Genomic DNA, 18,543 nt, shown 5'->3' with positions numbered 1-18,543 from the left:
TTTCCTCCATGTGGGCCAGCCCCCTAGCAATTTGAGTTCTGGCCAATGCGACTCAGCCCCTCACCATTTGAGTGACAGCTAGCAAGATCCACACACAGCAGAGCGAGAGAGCGCAATGACGTGGTGCATATACTGTATGTGATGTAGTAAGCAATTTTTGGTGACCACTTTTGGCTCGTGAGAGCTACTTTCAGAACTACTGGCTAAAAAGTATTCAAAAGTACCAGATTTTGTATCTACTGGTGACATTTATATTAACTTTATCAAAAGGGGGTCAAATATATAATAGTCAGGTACCAAGTCAAGATCAGAAGTTCTCACGATTTGAGAAAAACTAACATCAGACTGATGGATGGCTCTCTGTCGATTTCACATGATTCAGGTGCTTCCCTCCAGGCAGCCAAAACCATCTCCCACCCCTGCCTCACCCATGATCCTCACCCAAACATCAACCCCCCCCAACACAGCAACCCCAATCCCTACATATCCCCCTGATGCACACAGTATTTGCTTTTCCCCCCTCTAATAGCGGGGGATTCTGACATGAATTAAGCGTGTGTAAATGGAATGTAATTCCCTTTTCTACAGATGCGTCGTATTCTAACCTTGACATAATTCCCTCATTCCACCACCTTTACGTGTGATGAAACGATGAATCAGGTCGAGCAACCTGTCGGTTCTAGGTGGAAGAACTTGATTTTTCTCGATAGAAATAACACCATTCTCCATGCACTGTTATTTACAGATTGATGAAAACTATTGATACGAGCTAGGTAAATGAGTAAGTCGTCTGGATAAGGGGATTGTAAATATACACTGTGTGTATAAAACATTAAGGACACCTGCTCTTTCCATGACAGACTGACCAGGTGAATCCAGGTGAAAGCTATGATCCCTTACTGATGTCACTTGTTAAATCCACTTCAATCAGGGTAGCTGAAGGGGACGAGGCAGGTTAAAGTAGGATTCGTCTTGAGATAATTGAGTCATAGATTGTGTATGTGCCATTCAGAGTGTGAATAAGCAAGACAAAATATTTAAGTGCCTTTGAATGGGGTATTGTAGTAGGTGCCAGGCACACCGGTTTGTGTCAAGAACCCCAAACGCTGCTGGGTTTTTCACTCAACAGTTTCCTGTGTGTATCAAGAATGGTCCACCACCCAAAGGACATCCAGACAACTTTTAACTTAGGTTCACTGGACACAAATGTGAAACAAGTCATTTAGCAGCAATACAGAAGCATGTCAACATATCACCTTTTCCACAGTGAAGTTTATGAAATGCTGGCCTTATAACTTGCAAGGCCGAAATTGAGACCCAAGCTATAGGCTTCTGTAGCCATGCGCAAATGACACAATAGCGCCAAACCTGAGTTGATTTCTATATTCTTTTAATTATATGCCCAGACTTCGCGGTATTTCTTCTTACTTTATTGTACCATGTTAAATATTAGCCACTATCGGTAGCCACCATCCGTTATAAATGTCAGTGACTTTAGTGTTAGTTTTCTTCCATTTTGCATCATTCCATTACATAGTTAATCTTTCTTTCCTCTGTCACGTTTGTGTGGTTGTTCCTGAGGAGGTTGTTCCTGAGGATCGCTAGCAACAGTGGATCATATTAGGTTAACGTATTGCAAGTTGTGCAATCATTTTGGACATGTAGCCTATTTGAATCATTATGGAACGCAGACCATAAGTAGTAGTGTAAACTTGGAGCCTGGCACACGGTTCAGAACAACTGGACCGTTGTCATCACAGATGACACTTTTCTCTCCTTCCAATATTTCATGGTTTGAACAATTGAATATGGCAACTTTTCAGGATGAAAAGTGTGTAAAGGCTCTCCAAACCAGTTCATTTTCTTGTCATTCATAAATAGGACAGAGTATTTTTAAATCTGCTAATTGGTGCTGAAAATATGAATATGCGTATTTACATGGCTTTCTTTCATTGGTCCCGTATAATCTGAACCGCTCTCCATATATTCTAGTGAGTCCGTTAATAAAATTTGAATTAAAGCTATGCCAAATTTAAAGGGATGGCTTTAGATACATGTATTGAAAATCCTATTGACTGAAAACTCCACAAGAAAATCTGTTGGCCAGCAAGTGGGAGGGTTTTGAGAGGTTGAATTCAATCTATTCAGCACGCGCAAGGGAACCACACCTGCCAATTCTGTTACGCAGCTGCATAAGGTAATTCTGAATACCAACTACTGAGAAGTGCGTTGGGAAAGCATACATTTCCTACGTCTGAATGTAATCCATAGAGGACATTTTCCTACACCAGAACAATATTTACTTTCTGTATAGGCTGTGTGTGGGTGTGTTAATTGGTTTGTGTGTGTGCATTAGCGTTGTTGGATTCTAGCTTGAAATATACTTATTCATGTTACCATACCAAAACTTTGATTACTTTACATGTGTAAGAAATGCATATGTTTGGGGTCAAGGAAGGCTAAAGAGGTACTTGGCGTGTGGAAAGTTACGGAAAGTCACTAAGTGAGAAAAGGGGAAGTGCAGGAAGTTCATATTCTATTCAAATATTATTGTTGAATATGAATGTTCCTAACGATGGCGGTAAAGGTCAACAGTCTAGTTTCAGTTCTTGATAAGGCAAGCCAGTTGCTGCGGAACCAGGACCATGGGGAATGTGGAACTCAACTCGAGACCAAGTCAACAGTGTGAAGAGAGAAGATACTGCTGGAAGAACATCTCCCACACACATACTCACTTCCACGCCCATGAGGGTCCTAGAGTTAAGCAGGGCCATGACATTACCAATAAGAGGGAGGAACCTACTATGTTTCAACCAATCCTTCTTTGGTGTTAGGTAATCTTAGACATGCAAGGAGGCGACTCTGCCTAGTTGGAAGGTATACAGATTTGTTTGTGTGGTTTGTATGTTGTCTTGGCAGCTGTATGACTCAGTGGGGTGAATAAACTTGGTTTGAGCTTTTTCTAGTTGTCGGCGTTCACGTGTGGGCATATGGTCACTGCTCTCTTAACAGTTTCAACCTAATTCCTCAAATCCATTCCTCTCGCCTCGTGTTGTGAACATGATAACGCAACAACAAACATTTACCACCCACTAGTACCAGACCAGCGCCTAACGATGCTAATATATTTCCTATAGCTACTGTTCCAATAACAAATCCTACTGTGTCACGGCTCCTCTGAACCTGAATCCTCTCATGTAAACTCATCAGATAGCAGTGGGTGTTTTCCAACAGTGATGATTAGTCCACCATGCATATGAGAACGATTGTCCCAACTCCTAACCATACGTCATTATCGCCTATGACTTACTGTGCTGCTGTGAAATTGACAGTCTTGTACTGTAATTTCTTCATTACTCTATGGACTAGAATAGATTCTAAAAAGACGGACTGATAGACTGGAAAAGTGGGAAGATTTCATATCCACAATGCTTTTCAACTTGTCTCTTACAGCTGCCATGAATCTAGCAAGCGAGATTACTTTGCAACAAATGCTTTTCATGATTGACACAGTTCTTATGGTTGTGAAAAAAGCATCTCATAACAGACTCATTTTAGATGTCGAAATGACAAGAACAGCAATAAAGTAATGCCGTGATGGAGTGTTGTAGAGTGCAGGAGTCAGGATGAAGCCAAACAGAGTAGTCGGACCGCTAGCATCCCTGTCATCCTCTCCCTCCCTCTGCCCTCTTCTCCCCCTGCGCCTCCTCTCCTTCCCCTCCCTTCATTTACAGCCTTCAGGAAGATGAGAAACACTCGGGGTGACTACGAGCCCCAGCCTCCAGATGATCCCAGTTAGGAGAGCTTGAGGCAACAGGAGAGGGGATCTTGCTGTGTCTTACAACACATTCATCTGCCTAACGAAAAAACTAACTTCTGTCTCCATAGTGACTGACTGCATGCAGAAATCTCTCTCTCGCTGTTGTCAAGACTACCAGATCGCTATGACCTCCGAGCAGTGCAAAACAGTTAGACATGCAGGGATCTTTCTTTCCATTAGGCCTTGACTACTGATTGGCTAAAAGCAAAACAAACAGGGAAACATGAGTCAAACACGTCAAAAGCTGGCTGGAGTTCTCAGTTTATAAGCTACACCACCCAGTTCACAAAGCTCCTACAGACAATGACCACGTAGCCGTGGCTTGCTATATAAAGTAGGCAAACAGGCATTCAGTTACTGTTCGATTGAACGATAGAATGGGCAAAACGAGTGACCTATGCGACTTTGAGCGTGGTATGCTCATCGGTGCCAGGCACAACGGTTCCAGTATCTCAGAAACGGCCGGCCTTCTGGGCTTTTCACACACTACAGTGTCTAGGGTTTACAGAGAATGGTGCGACAAACAAAAAACATCCAGTCAGCGGCAGTCCTGTGGGTGAAAACAGCGAAAACAGAAAAATAACAGTGCAAGCTAACAGGTGGGCCACAAACAGAAAAATAACAGTGCAGTACAGCAGTGGTGTGCAGAACGGCATTCCGGAACACACAAGTCGCTGGTCCTTGTCACAGATGGGCTATTACAGCAGACGACCACACTGGGTTCCACTCCTATCAGCTAAAAACAAGAAGAAGCTGCTCCAGTGGGCACACGATCACCAACACTGGACAATTAAGGAGTGGAAAAACATTGTCTGGTTCGATGAATCCCGGTTCCTGTTGAGTCATGCTGATGGCAGTCAGGATTTGCCGTAAGCAGCATGGCCCCATCCTGCCATTGTCAACGGTACAGGTTGGTGGCAGTGGTGTAATGGTGTGGGGAATGTTTTCCTAGCACACGTTAGGTCCCTTGATACCAATTGAGCAACGTTTCCATGTGCGGAAGAATTCAGGCTGTTCTGGAGGCAAAGGGAGGTCTGATTCAGTACTAGATGGATGTACCTAATAAACTGGCCACTGAGTGTATAGTCTTCTGCACGGGTGTTTTCACACTTGGTCCCTTTCAGCCAATTCTGGTGAACTCAGTGCGGTTCACTTAATTTTTTGTGCAATGTGAACACTCCAAAGGAACTCAGACGCCTTTTGAAAGAGCCCCCGAAGCAAACCGAACGGATACCATCTCAAGAGGTCTGAGTTCGGTTTGCTTGAATTCCGCAGACCGGTTCCCTTTTTTAGGGCAATGTAAACACCAAGCTGTCCAGGTTCGCTTGTCATTATTCCCACACCACACACACTAGACTACTGCAACACCGTTTCCCCTGCCATAACCCCTCACATTAGTACCCACAAAAGAGAGACAATTATGTGCAGGTTTGTGAATTTTTTGTTGTTGCTTTTTGGACATTGATTAGCAATTGTCAAGGATGCACAGGAATTCCAAAATATGTGTGGAGTTTTGTACTGACACAATGTTTAGATTATTTGTTTGCAACATGTGATCTATAGGGTAAGAAAGCTTCATAAGCTGTTGATTCAATTGTGTGGTTTAAATAGTGAGACAACATATTTGGTGAGAATCACAACATTCCATACCAAATCCTTGCTACCCAGGACTCTTGGGATGTCCCAACTTACGTTACCCCATTGAAGTTGACATTTAAAATGGCTATTGTTAGGTAAGGGTTAAGGTTAGGATTTAGGGTAGGGATGTCCCAAGGATCGTGCATAGCACTAATCACAAAATCAATGCTAGCTCTTGAAAGGGCAGTGTACAATTTTCAATTACAATATTATTTAATCTGCAGTGTTCGTCTGCTATTTATTATGTTACCAATAATGTTTACATGTTAATATTATCTTCTGATAATTATTACCGGTATATCTCATCTTTTAACTAATCGCAATCTATTAGTTTTCAAAATGTAAGTAGGTATATTTAGCTGTCCGATAACACCATCTGATGGCATGGCTTGCCCTGCACTTCATAAAAACCCAGAGTGCATTGAGTGAATGTTGGAAAAAGTTCTTGGTTCCTTTCTAAACATAACAATGTGAATGCATAGAGGACTCGGACAACAAAATAGGTGAAGAGAACTGGCAAAATAGTCCTCATTCAAAGGCACGGGCAGTGTAAATACAAAGAGAACTGGAAGCTACTAGTTTGAATGTAGTTACAAAATAAGACATACTAATTATAATCAAAATATAACATTTACATGTAAAAATGACTGGTAACAGGATAAATGTCAGAAGAAGAATTGCAGATGAAATCATGTTTTAATTGAAAATTGTACCGCCAACCTGCACATTTTTTGTTTGTGGCACTAATGTAAGGGGCTATGAAACAATGCTGCAGTAGCTTATGGTGTGGAAATAATGAGAAGTGAACCTGGAGAGCTTTGTGTTCACATTGCACTAACAAAGGGAACCGAACCACGGACTTCAAAATGAACCAAACTCTCGAGAAGGTCTCAATTTGGTTTGCGTCGCAGGCTCTGAGGGGTCTGAGTCGCTTTGGAGCATTCACACTTTTTATTTTTTTATTACACAAACCGCACAGAGTTCCCAAAAATTGTCTGAAAGGGATTTTTTTTTATTGGGATGACTCATGTACCACAAAGTCATAAAATCTGATTTTAAACCTAATCCGAACCTTAACCACACTGAATACCCTAATGCATAACCCTAACCTAAAATTAAGACCATTTCATGAATTTTTATGATATAGCCAATTTTGACTTTGATTTCTGTTAGATGGGCCAGCTGCACTCAGTTATGCCTCCAGGGCAAGACTCATGACAATAAACATCAACCTGCGTTTCACCTCCATGTATGAAGTGCACTAAACTTGAACAATTAATAACTCCTGGAAGGCCCCTCTGAAAGGCTTTAATATAATGCTGCCCTTTGCACGACCAATGTGTACAGTATTTGACATGCTAGATTATTCTGAAGCGAGGAGTTTAAACACAGAGCACGGTTACATGCACACAATAATACAATTATTGTGGATAGTCAGATTAATATAGTTTGTCTAAAATATTTACATTCTTAGAACCATATCCATAATAATCCTATTTACATGGACACATCTGAAAAAGGCTACTGATCTGACTTTTGATAAATGCTGAAAATCAGCAATCAAAACAAAAGTTCTACCACAGTGACCATGTTATTTTTGCGAAACCTTTTTAACTATAAGTTTGGACATATAAAGTTTGTGATAACTATTTCTAAGATGCATACTTAAAGTTTTTCCGAAGCCACTTCACTCGCACATAAGAAGAGGGAGGTTTGCGCTACCAGTGCTGGCATATACACAGATCATATACACCGCTGAAATGCAGATTAAGAAAACCAGGTGTTTTAATCGGCATATGCTTACTTCTATTTTGACTTTACGCCGATTAAGATAAACAGAGTAAGGTGTTTACATGACTATTTCCATACTCAGCCTACTGCCATAATCAGTTTAATATTGCAGTATTAGTGTGCATGTAAACATACTCACTGTGAATCCCAGAGAACACCCACTGGGCTCAAACTGGTTGAATCAATGTTATTTCAATGTAATTTGTCAATGTATTGTGACGTGGAACCTATGTGAAAATACATTGGATTTGAAAAAAGTTATCCAAACTGTTGTTTTGAGGGTGGAATTTCAACCACAGGACTATGTCATCATTGTAACCAATTTTCAACAAAGACAAACCTTGTATAAAATGTTGAAACAATGTTATATCCACTATCAGAAGAAAAAAAACTACAGGCTGGCAGCACTTCTTCCTGCAGAGTTGATCCATCTACAGCTATTAATTTGGTCTCCCATCCAGGGATTTAACCAAGCCCAGCTTAGCTTTGATATTTGTCACTGAGTACTACCAATGTGCAATCGTGAGAATGATTATTGAGATATCTCTTAATAACTAAATATATTCACTGTCGCTATCAAAGTCATTCAAAAGGGTCAGTTTAACAGATCATATTACATGTGACCATACTTTATCACTTATATATCAACAATGATACTATTTAGGCCTATATAGCATTTGCAAAGTCATCAACCGCTTTTGTTTCAATTCAACCCAGGGTTCAACTAAAAATAGACAATACATGCCTAGGGTTTCAAGCTTTGGTTGATTTCAAATGTAAATCTTCAAGTTAATCATTAATATGTTGGATTCAACTCTTCTCAACCAAAAATCAAAGGTAAATAATAGGTCTAAATCAAATATTATTTAAAGTGCATTTAAAGTTTAAATAGATTGTCTTATTCTTTAACTTTGATTTTTGGATGTGTCACGTCTGCTCCCGCTCTTCCAGGCTCCCCAGCCCTTATGCACTCCTGCCACAGTCAGTACACACACCTGCCTTTCCCCGTCACTCGCATCAGCGATTATTGGACTCACCTGGACTCAATCACCTCTGTCCTTGCCTCTCCTATCTGTCTGGTTCCCCACTGCAGCATTACTTGTCAAATGTCCTTGTTTACCCGTGTGCTGACGCTGTTCCTGTTTTGTTGCCTGTCTGTTCCGTATTAAATGTCAACTCCCCGTACCTGCCTCTCATCTCCAGCGTTGGTCCTTACAGGTTGAGCTGGAGACGTGAATCCAACGTATCAATATATTATTTTGTAGACAAACTGGATATTGAATTGTGTTTGGTTGTCACCGCAACCAAACATTAACATTTGAAGGGGATATATCTTCTGCTTGGATAGTTCCATCTGTGCCACAGACTTAGTCTGGCTTTAAATCCTATTTTGTCTACAAATTTAGAATTGATATGTTGGATTCACATCTCCATCTCAATGAAAAATCTAAGGTAAAGAATAGGAGTAAATCAAACATTAAAGTTTGATTAGATTTAGTCTTAAAATTAGATTGTTGGTTGAGAGACACGTGAATCCAACATAAAAAAATATTAATTTGTAGACAAACTGGAATTAAAGTCAGTGGCACAAAAGATACATCTCCTTAAAAATGTTGATATATGGTTGCGTTGACAACCAAACAACTTTTGTAATATAGTAAATAGTCCAAATGTAAGGCTCTTACAAATGAATGTAACAGTATTTATTCAATCGTAAAATGACCAGCACATCCATGGACACATTTTGAGGTTAGCCTACAGTAACTATAAATGTCTTCCTATGTAATCATAGAAAATGTGCATGTTCAACATAGCATGCAAAGGCTGCAGGTCTGTGGAGATCTTCACAATTGCTATAACAATCTGTGCAGGATCTCGAACATCATTGATATCTTGCACTATGTACTTTTAATCTAATCTCAACTTCAGTCCCGGTTATTTGGTTGTGCTATTAGATAAAACAGTGATTACGGTACACATTAAATTGTTGTATAAATACAAAATATCTGACATTGTATTCCCATTTCAACTTTGGTGTGTTTTTTAAAATGGTTGAAAGTGCAGTGATAACACATTTAGATGACAACTAAACCAAAAATCTGACTGTTTTTTCATCTGAATTTGGTTGTGCTTTTAGATGGTTGAAAGCAGTGATAACACATGGGGAAGTCAACACATTTCTGGCTGTCTTTTTGAGTGGGTGAATAAAAGGTTGAAATCTCATTGAACAACGTCTCAACCAAATATGACCCATATTTCCACGTTGAAATGACATGATGTGCCCAGTGGTCAGAGTTCGGTTTTAAGAGAAACAGTAGTTTACAGTGTAACATGCTATTCTTCCTAACACGTAGTACCTGCGTATGGTAGCCAAGTGTTTAGAGCATTAGGCCAGTAACCGAAAGGTTTCCGGATCGAATCCCCGAGCTGACAAGGTAAAAATCTGTCGTTCTGAGCAAGGCAGTTTAACCCACTGTTCCCCGTGGATGTTGATTAAGGCAGCCCCCTGCACCCCTCTGACTCAGAGGGGTTGGTTTAAACGCGCAAGACACATTTAAGTAAAAGGCATTCAATTGTACAACTGACTAGGTATCTCCTTTTCTTGTTAACACACTATGATTCAATACGGTGCTCTGGTCTGGTCCTAGTCACATAACAACACTACCACATCTTCCCACAGTCTGTTGAGTGTGTTTCAAACAAAGAAACTTAGATGATCAGTCATCATCAGATATGATCAGGCATAATTCCATGCCACTTACAGTGCATTCGGAAAGTATTCAGACCCCTTGACTATTTCCACATTTTGTTGTCTTGGTTGTGAGCTTAAGGTCATTGTCCAGTTGGAAGGTGAACCTTCACCCCAGTCTGAGGTCCTGAGTGCTCTGGAGCAGGTTTTCATCAAGGATCTCTCTGTCCTTTGCTCTGCTAATCGTTGACTCGATCCTGACTAGGCTCCCAGTCCCTGCCACAGCATGATGCTGCCACCACCATGCTTCACGGTGGGGATGGTGCCAGGTTTCCTCCAGACGTGACGCTTGGCATTCAGGCCAAAGAGTTCAATCTTGGTTTCATCAGACCAGAGAATCTTGTTTCTCATGGTCTGAGAGTCTTTAGGTGCGAACTCCAATCGGGCTGTCATGTGCCACTTTACCATAAATGCCTGATTGGTGGAGTGCTGCAGAGATGGTTGTCCTTCTGGAAAGTTCTCCCATCTCCACAGAGGAACTCTAGAGTTTTGTCAGTGACAATTGGGTTCTTACCTCCCTGACCAAGGCCTATCTCCCCCAATTGCTCGGTTTGGCTGGGCGGCCAGCTCTAGGAAGAGTCTTGGTGGTTCCAAACTTCTTCCATTTAAGAATGATGGAGGTCACTGTTTTCTTCAGGACCTTAAATGCTGCAGAAATGCGTTACCCTTCCCCAGATCTGTGCCTCGAAACAACATGGCTTGGTTTTTGCTCTGACACGCACTGTCAACTGTGGGACCTTTATATAGACAGCTGTGTGCCTTTCCAAATCATATCCAATCAATTGAATTTACCACTGGTTGTAGAAACATCTCAAGGATGTTGAATGGAAACAGGATGCACCTGAGCTCAATTTCAATTCTCATAGCAAAGGGTCTGAATACTTATGTAAATAAGGTATTATTTATATTTTTTATACATTTGCAAAATTTCTAAAACCTGTTTTCGCTTTGTCTTTATGGTGTAAAAAATATTTTTCATCCATTTTAGAATAAGGCTGTAACGTAACAAAATGTGTAAAAAAATCAAGAGGTCTGAATACTTTCCAAAGGCACTGTACATAGTGACATACTGTATTTCAAAAATAAAATAAAAACATCAACTGAATGATAACTTGTTTTATGGATCCAGATGTTATCAACCCCACACGTCCACAAGGACAGGACAGTTTGTACTAAAGCCGGGTCCTAACACATGAGGAATGTCAGGATTAAACCATAAGACCTGAATACAATATTTCCAAATTAATTTATTAACTCTATACCCTAAATTCTTGGATAAACTGAATTCAGTAATCTCTCTGGGAGCGTAAGGAGCTTTCCGTCAACACATACAGTGGGATTATATTTTGCTCTCTGCCAGGTCTCACTGGGAACACTGACAACAGGGAGGGAAGATTGGTTACAAGGTTTTCATAGGAACAAGGCGATGCTACCCTCCTGGTTATTCACTCCTTAAATCCTGCTTATATAAGACTTTTTATAATATCTCAATATTCTGTCAGACTCCACATTACTGTATTGAATTCCAATGTTATTGGAAAAAAGAGAATGAACAACTTTAAGGTTGAAATATTTGGATAAAGATTTGTTCATTTTGTTCACTGTTTAACACTGAAGCGGTGATCTGCTTCTCTCACGTTGATGCAACATTGGGATAAATATGGTGTAATACTGGAACTGTATATGACTGACTTGTCTCTCTACTTACTTTAGCTTTCCCCATTTGGCTACACCAGGTCTGATATACTGTAAGGGACCACCTCCTTATCCATCCAACAGTGGCTGAGTCCCAAATGCCACCCTATTCTCTACCTGTGTGAACTGACCGAAACGTCATGTGACGATCCTAGGCTTCATATGTGCTTCAAAGTTTGGACCATTACAATGTCTACTGAGAAATGTTTTTTAAATGTGAAATTTAAAAATGAAACAATGCATAAGAACGTTTTCTCTGTCTGATCACAAACACATTGACAGAAGAGCAATGGTCTAAATAAGACCGCATAAGACAGTGACCATAATGCAAAGGTCAGACCATCTTGCCGTTAGCATCTGAGAGACCATTCAGGCATCCTTATAATGACTATATCTGAGGGGGGCGGATACCCGAAGGATAGAGTACATTGCATTCTACCCCAAGGAGAGACATGCTAAGGTACACATACGCACCTAAATTTAACTACTCAAAGACATAAGGGAGTTCTCCTTCATTATAGGATCGCTATGGTTCTCCTTCTCAGAACATCCAAGTAAACGCATAATGGATCCATGATGCCGTGCTACAGAAAAAGGCCAAAGATGTTGAAAAATGTTGGCCCCATGATCACATCCAAGTGTGTGTTATTACCGCGAATGACATCCATGTTACCCTTGCAAAAAGAAGATTCGAAACCTCAAGGGTGTTTCCTGGTTAAATAAAATGTATTCTTCTCACCCTGTTTTTCATTGGCTCCTTTTTTCATTTTCCCCTCTTTGCTCCTCTCATGAGCTGCTGTTACTGGGCCATTTGGCCTGGCTGCTATATGATCTGTTCTCACTGAGACACTATAAATAAATCCAATGATGGCCAAGAACACTAATCTCTCTGGAACGCTAAACATAATATACTTCTCCTTGCACATCTCTCTTCCAGCATTGAGAGTTATATACAGTGGGGTCCGGAATTATTGGACCCCTTTATAAAGATAAGCAAAAAACTGCATTAAATGAACAATTATGTTATTTTATATTAATATATTTCCTCCGAAAAAGAGATTGAAAAAGAATTGATCCGTTTTTTTCAAGCACCCTCCCCTTGCGAGGATAACGACACGGAGCTGTTTTCTAAAATGTTTTATGAGATTGGAGATTCTTTCCAGATCCTAGATAATTAGGGCCCTAGAAAATCTGCGTTGCGGAGAATGCGGACGGAATCCAGGAATCTAGACATTAAATGCAATTCAACAATATACTCTTTTTTTAATTCGTAGAAAAATCAACTAAATGTATTGAATTTATTAGAAAATGTATTGAATTTATTAGAAAATGCATTATTCTGCCCAAGTTTCACATAAAAGATGCATAAAAAGCCTCAGTGATTCATATTTTACTTCAACTTTCTGAAGAGGCAAAGTCACAGGAATCAAATAATCTAATAAAATTTCATGTCACCTGCGCCAAATACAAATGCTTGTTTACAAGCCCTTAACCAACAATGCAGTTTTAAGAAAATAGAGTTAGGATAGGATTTACAAATAGTCCGGCTGGCCATTTGATTTAAATGTTCAGTAGTCTTATTGCTTGGGGTTAGAAGCTGTTAAGGAGCCTTTTGGTCCTAGACTTGGCACTCCGTTACCGCTTGCCGTGTGGTAGAATTTTTTGGGGTCTTCCTCTGACACTGCGTGCGCAAACATTTGTCTACCACTTTGTGTTGCCATTAGTGATAATGCTAATGTAATGGCTTTCCCAAAAACCTCAATTAAATGTTAACTACAAAGTGGCCTATGCATAAATGGCAGAATGATATAATGATTATTTGCATCAATCCAGCCTTTTGTTTTGCAACTCTGCAATCACATGAGTGCTACAGAAACATTGCTAACCAAACAACGGTCCCTTGCTGGTGTGCAGTTGAACTAGGGTAAATACACCCAAAATTCAAAATGTCAGATTTTTCCCAGACCCCAAAAGGGATCTTCTGGTGTGGTTTAAGCATTGTTGTGGGCTTATAACATCCACTTTTTTTGTTTTTCCTATTAAAAAAGTATGATTTTGATATTGAAAAACAGAAACCTGGAAAAACTAAAACAGAAAATGGAATCAGGCAAAAAATAACACTGATTTAATAGGGCTCTATTGATATCCTTAGTCTGTGCTTATGGACTTGATGTGTGCTTGGGGTAATTTTCTTGCAGGAAGATTCACTTGCATTCAAGTTTCAGCCTCCTGGCAGAGGCAACCAGGTTTTTGGCAAAAATGTCCTGGTACTTGGTAAAGTTCATGAATCGGTTGACCTTAACAAGGGCCCCAGGACCAACGGAAGCAATATAGCCCCACAATATCAAAGATCCACCACCATATTTTACAGTAGGGATGAGGTATTTTGTGAATATGAATTGTTCTTTCAAAAGGCCATTGGTCCTGGGGTGCAACGGCATCATGAACATCACCAAGTACTAGGACATTTTAGCCCAAAACTTGGTTGCCTCTGCTGGGAGGCTGAAACTTGGTTACAAGTGAATCTTCCAGCAAGACAACATCCCAAGCGCACTTCCACAAAGAAATGTGTTAATTGACCACAAAATCAACATTTAGCAGTGGCCATCTCAGTCTCCGGACATGAACCCCATTGAAAACCAGTGGTTTGAATTGAAGAAGGCAGACGAAGGATATCAAGTATCTGGAAAGATTCTGTATAGAGGAATGGTCTAAGATCCCTCCCAATGTGTTCTCCAGTCTCATAGAAAAAGGCTCAATGTCATTCTCCACTAATTATGACCCCTATTTGAGGGATTTTTTGTATTACTTGTTAAACAAAATCTATTTCTCTGAGCAATTGTATTAGTATACATTTTTCCATTTCTTTAGCATACAATATATCTCAGTATTTGTATCATTTTTTTTTAAACACAGTCATTTTTTTGCTCATCTTTATCAAGGGATCCAATCATTCCGGACCCCACTGTAGCTATTACTGTAACAGTGGTGTCAGAACACTTACGTTCCCAGAATTTCTTTGAAGTCGTAGTTTTCTTTGATGTCTGACGTCTTCTTTTTCCATCCATTCCCGTCCTCTAGATCTCCAAGGGGCATCCTATCCTAAACTGTCAATCCGATCGGCCAAGGGAGAACTGTGGAGGAATAAAGTGGTGGACAGTCAGGCAGAAAGCTTAGTATCACCATTTACTAGCTCATATTTCTCAGGCAAAAAGTAAATCCACCTTCAAGAAAAACCTAAAGAACATCTAATGCAATCAACCATATGACTGGACAGATACTAATCCCAGAGAGCATTCACTGAATGTTAAATATATTACCGGTCGGGTATTTTAATTGTCTGCAATGTCTACTTGTTAATCTCTTAATGTAAATTGTAATTGTTTGTAATGTCTATTTAGTTCTGTGTTGGACCCCAGGAAGATTAGCCGATGTTATGCATGGCGTCAGCTAATGGGGATCCTAATCAAATTCAAAATTAGCCAGAAAAATCTGCTCACTGGAAAAGACACACAACACAAATAAGGAATAGGGTGCCATTTGGGAAGCAGACATGGTGCTAAACCAGATGTATGGATCAATATTGGAGATTTAAAGCACTTTCCAATGCCGTCTCCCTTTAGTATGTAATTCATTACAACTCAAAGGACATTTCAATCGATAAATTACGAGTAAAGAGTGATCACCACGTGAGATTGTGTATTTACCACAAGGCTAAGAAAAGGAAAGAGAGCGAGAAATGTGGTTATAGTTTCTGTATACAGTATAGTATACAGAACAAAAATATAAATGCAAGATTAATTTTTTTAAATGTAACTAGACAAGTCAGTTGAGAACAAATTCTTATTTACAATGACTGCCTAGAAACAGTGGGTTAACTGCTTTGTTCAGGGGCAGAACGACAGATGTTTACCTTGTAAGCTCGGGGATTAAATCTAACAACCTTTTGGTTACTGGCCCAACACTCTAACCACTAGGCTACCTGCCGCCCCAGCAACATTTTCAAAGATTTTACTGAGTTACAGTTCATATAAGGAAAATCAATCAATTGAAATAAATTCATTAGGCCCTAATCTATGGATTTCACATGACTGGGCAGGGGCGCAGCCATGGGAGGGCCTGGGAGGGCATAGGCTCACCCACTTTGGAACCAGGCCCAGCCAATCAGAATTTGTTTTTCCACACAAAAGGGCTTTATTACAGACATAAATACTCCTCAGTTTCATCAGCTTTCCGGGTGACTGGTCTCAGACGATCCTGCAGCTGAAGAAGCCGGATGTCCTGGGCTGGCGTGCTTACAAGTGATCTGCGATTGTGAGGCCGGTTGGACGTACTGCCAAATTCTCTAAAATGACGTTGGAGGTGGCTTATGGTAGAGAAATTAACATTAAATTCCCTAGCAACCGCTCTGGTGGACATTCCTGCAGTCTGCATGCAAATTGCATCTTCCCTCAAAACTTCAGACATCTGTGGCATTGTGTTGTGTGACAAAACTGCACATTTTAGTAGCCTTTTATTGTCCCCAGCACAAGGTGCACCTGTGTAATGATCATGCTGTTTAATCAGCTTCTTGATATGCCACACCTGCCAGGTGGATGGATTATTGTGGCAAAGGAGAAATGCTAACTAACAGGGATGTAAACAAATTTGTGCACAACATTTTTGAGAAATACGCTTTTCCTGCAAAGGAACATATATATATATATTTTTATTCAGTATATATATATTAGGGATGGGCAACTGGCAGCCCGCGGTCCTACCCATTTCATAAATAGATAGTCAAAATCGTATGTCCTAGGTTGCAAATATATAGAGTTCCAAACTGCCTCTGGGAGCAACGTCAGCATTAGAACTGTTTGTCAGGGGGTTTCAAGAAATGGGTTTCCATGGCCAAGCAGCCGCACACAAGCTTAAGATCACCATGCACATTGCCAAGTGTCGGCTGGAGTGGTGTAAAGCTCGCCACCATTGGACTCTGGAGCAGTGGAAACGTGTTCTGTGGAGTGATGAATCATGCTTCACCATCTGGCAGTCCGATGGATGAATCTGGGTTTGGCGGATGCCAGGAGAACGCTACCTGCCCCAACGCATAGTCCAAACTGTAAAGTTTAGTGGAGGAGGAATAATGTTTGAGGGTGTTTTTCATGGTTTAGACGAGGCCCCTTAGTTCCAGTGAGGGGAAATATTAACGCTACAGCATACAATGATATTCTAGAAAATTATGTGGTCCCAACTTTGTGGCAACAGTTTGGGGAAGGCCCTCACCTGTTTCAGCATGACAATGTCCCCATGCACAAAGCGAGGTCCAAACAGAAATGGTTTGTCGAGATAGGTGTGGAATATCTTGACTGGCCTGCACAGAGCCCTGACCTCAACCCCATCGAACACCTTTGGGATGAATGGAATACCGAATGCGAGCCAGGCCTAAACATCAGGGCACAAACTCACTAATGCACTAATGGAAGCAAGTTCCTGCAGCAATGTTCCAACATCTGGTGGAAAGCCTTCCCAGAAGAGTGGAACCTATTATAGCAGTGGGACCAACTCCATTTTTATTGTCCATGATTTTGGAATGAGATGTTCGATGAGCAGACGTTCACATACTTTGTTATGTAGTGTGTGTGTATATTGTTTAACACTTTTTTGGTTACTACATGATTCCATATGTGTTATTTCATAGTTGTTGATGTCTTCACTATTATTCTACAATGTAGCAAATAGTACAAATAAAAAAAAACTTGTATGAGTAGGTGTTCTAAAACTTTTGACCGGTAGAAATAATATATATAAGTGCATTCGGAAAGTATTCACACCCCTTCCCTTTTTCCACATTTTGTTACGTTACAGCCTTATTCTAAAATTGATTAAATAAAAAAATGGTCCTCCTCAATCTACGTACAATAACCCATAATGACAATGTGAAAACAGGTTTTTAGACATTTTAGCAAATATACCAGGAATTAAAAACAAAAATACTTTATTTATATAAGTATTCAAAACCTTTGCTATGAGACTCGAAATTGAGCTCAGGTGCATCCTGTTTACATTGATCATCCTTGAGATGTTTCTACAACTTGATTGGAGTCCACCTGTGGTAAGTTCAATTGATTGTACATGATTTGGAAAGGCGCACAGCTGTCTAAATAAAGTCCCACAGTTGACAGTGCACGTTAGAGCAAAAACCAAGCCATGAGGTCGAAGGAATTAGCCGCAGAGCTCCATGACAGGATTGTGTCGAGGCACAGATCTTGGGAAGGGTAGCAAACATTTCTGCAGCAATGAAGGTCCCCAAGAACAAAGCGGCCTCCATCATTTTTCAATGGAAGAAGTTTGGAACCACCAAGACTCTTCCTAGAGCTGGCCAAACTGAGCAATCAGGGGAGAAGGGCCTTGGTCAGGGAGGTGACCAAGAACCTGATGGTCACTCTGACAGAGCTCCTCTGTGGAGATAGGGGAAACTGACAGAAGCCACTCCTCAGTAAAAGGCACATGACAGCCAGCTTGGAGTTTGCTAAATGGCACCTGAAGGACTCAGACCATGAGAAACAAGATTCTCTGGTCTGATGAAACCTGAATGCCAACCGTCACGTCTGTAGGAAACCTGGCACCATCCCTACGGTGAAGCATGGTGGTGGCAGCATCATGCTGTGGGGATGTTTTTCAGCGGCAGGGACTGGGAGACTAGTCAGAATCGAGGGAAAGATGAACGGAGAAAAGTATAGAGATCCTTGATGAAAACCTGCTCCAGAGCGTCAAGGACCTCAGACTGGGGCAAACGACCCTAAGCACACAGCCAAGACAAAGCAGGAGGGGCTTCGGGACAAGTCTCTGAATGTCCTTGAGTGGCCCA

The 18,543-nt window shown here is 40.7% G+C and overlaps 1 protein-coding gene across 2 annotated transcripts in view; it reads right to left on the bottom strand.

Annotated features, from left to right (window-relative positions):
• Window positions 1-18,543, bottom strand: part of camk1a (calcium/calmodulin-dependent protein kinase Ia) — a 55,275-nt gene that overhangs the window by 35,541 nt on the left and 1,191 nt on the right. For both annotated transcript variants that reach the window (XM_071381154.1, XM_071381161.1), the window contains exon 2: window positions 14,698-14,827. In XM_071381154.1, the coding sequence (XP_071237255.1) occupies window positions 14,698-14,789 (92 nt within the window). In that variant the 5' untranslated portion in view covers window positions 14,790-14,827. The remainder of the gene's footprint in view (window positions 1-14,697; window positions 14,828-18,543) is intronic.

This window comes from Salvelinus alpinus, chromosome 2 (genome assembly GCF_045679555.1).
Source record: "Salvelinus alpinus chromosome 2, SLU_Salpinus.1, whole genome shotgun sequence".
NCBI classification, from domain to species: Eukaryota; Metazoa; Chordata; class Actinopteri; order Salmoniformes; family Salmonidae; genus Salvelinus; species Salvelinus alpinus.
The sequence above is the reverse complement of the archived record's forward strand: the minus strand, read 5'-3'. Positions and strand labels throughout refer to the sequence as shown.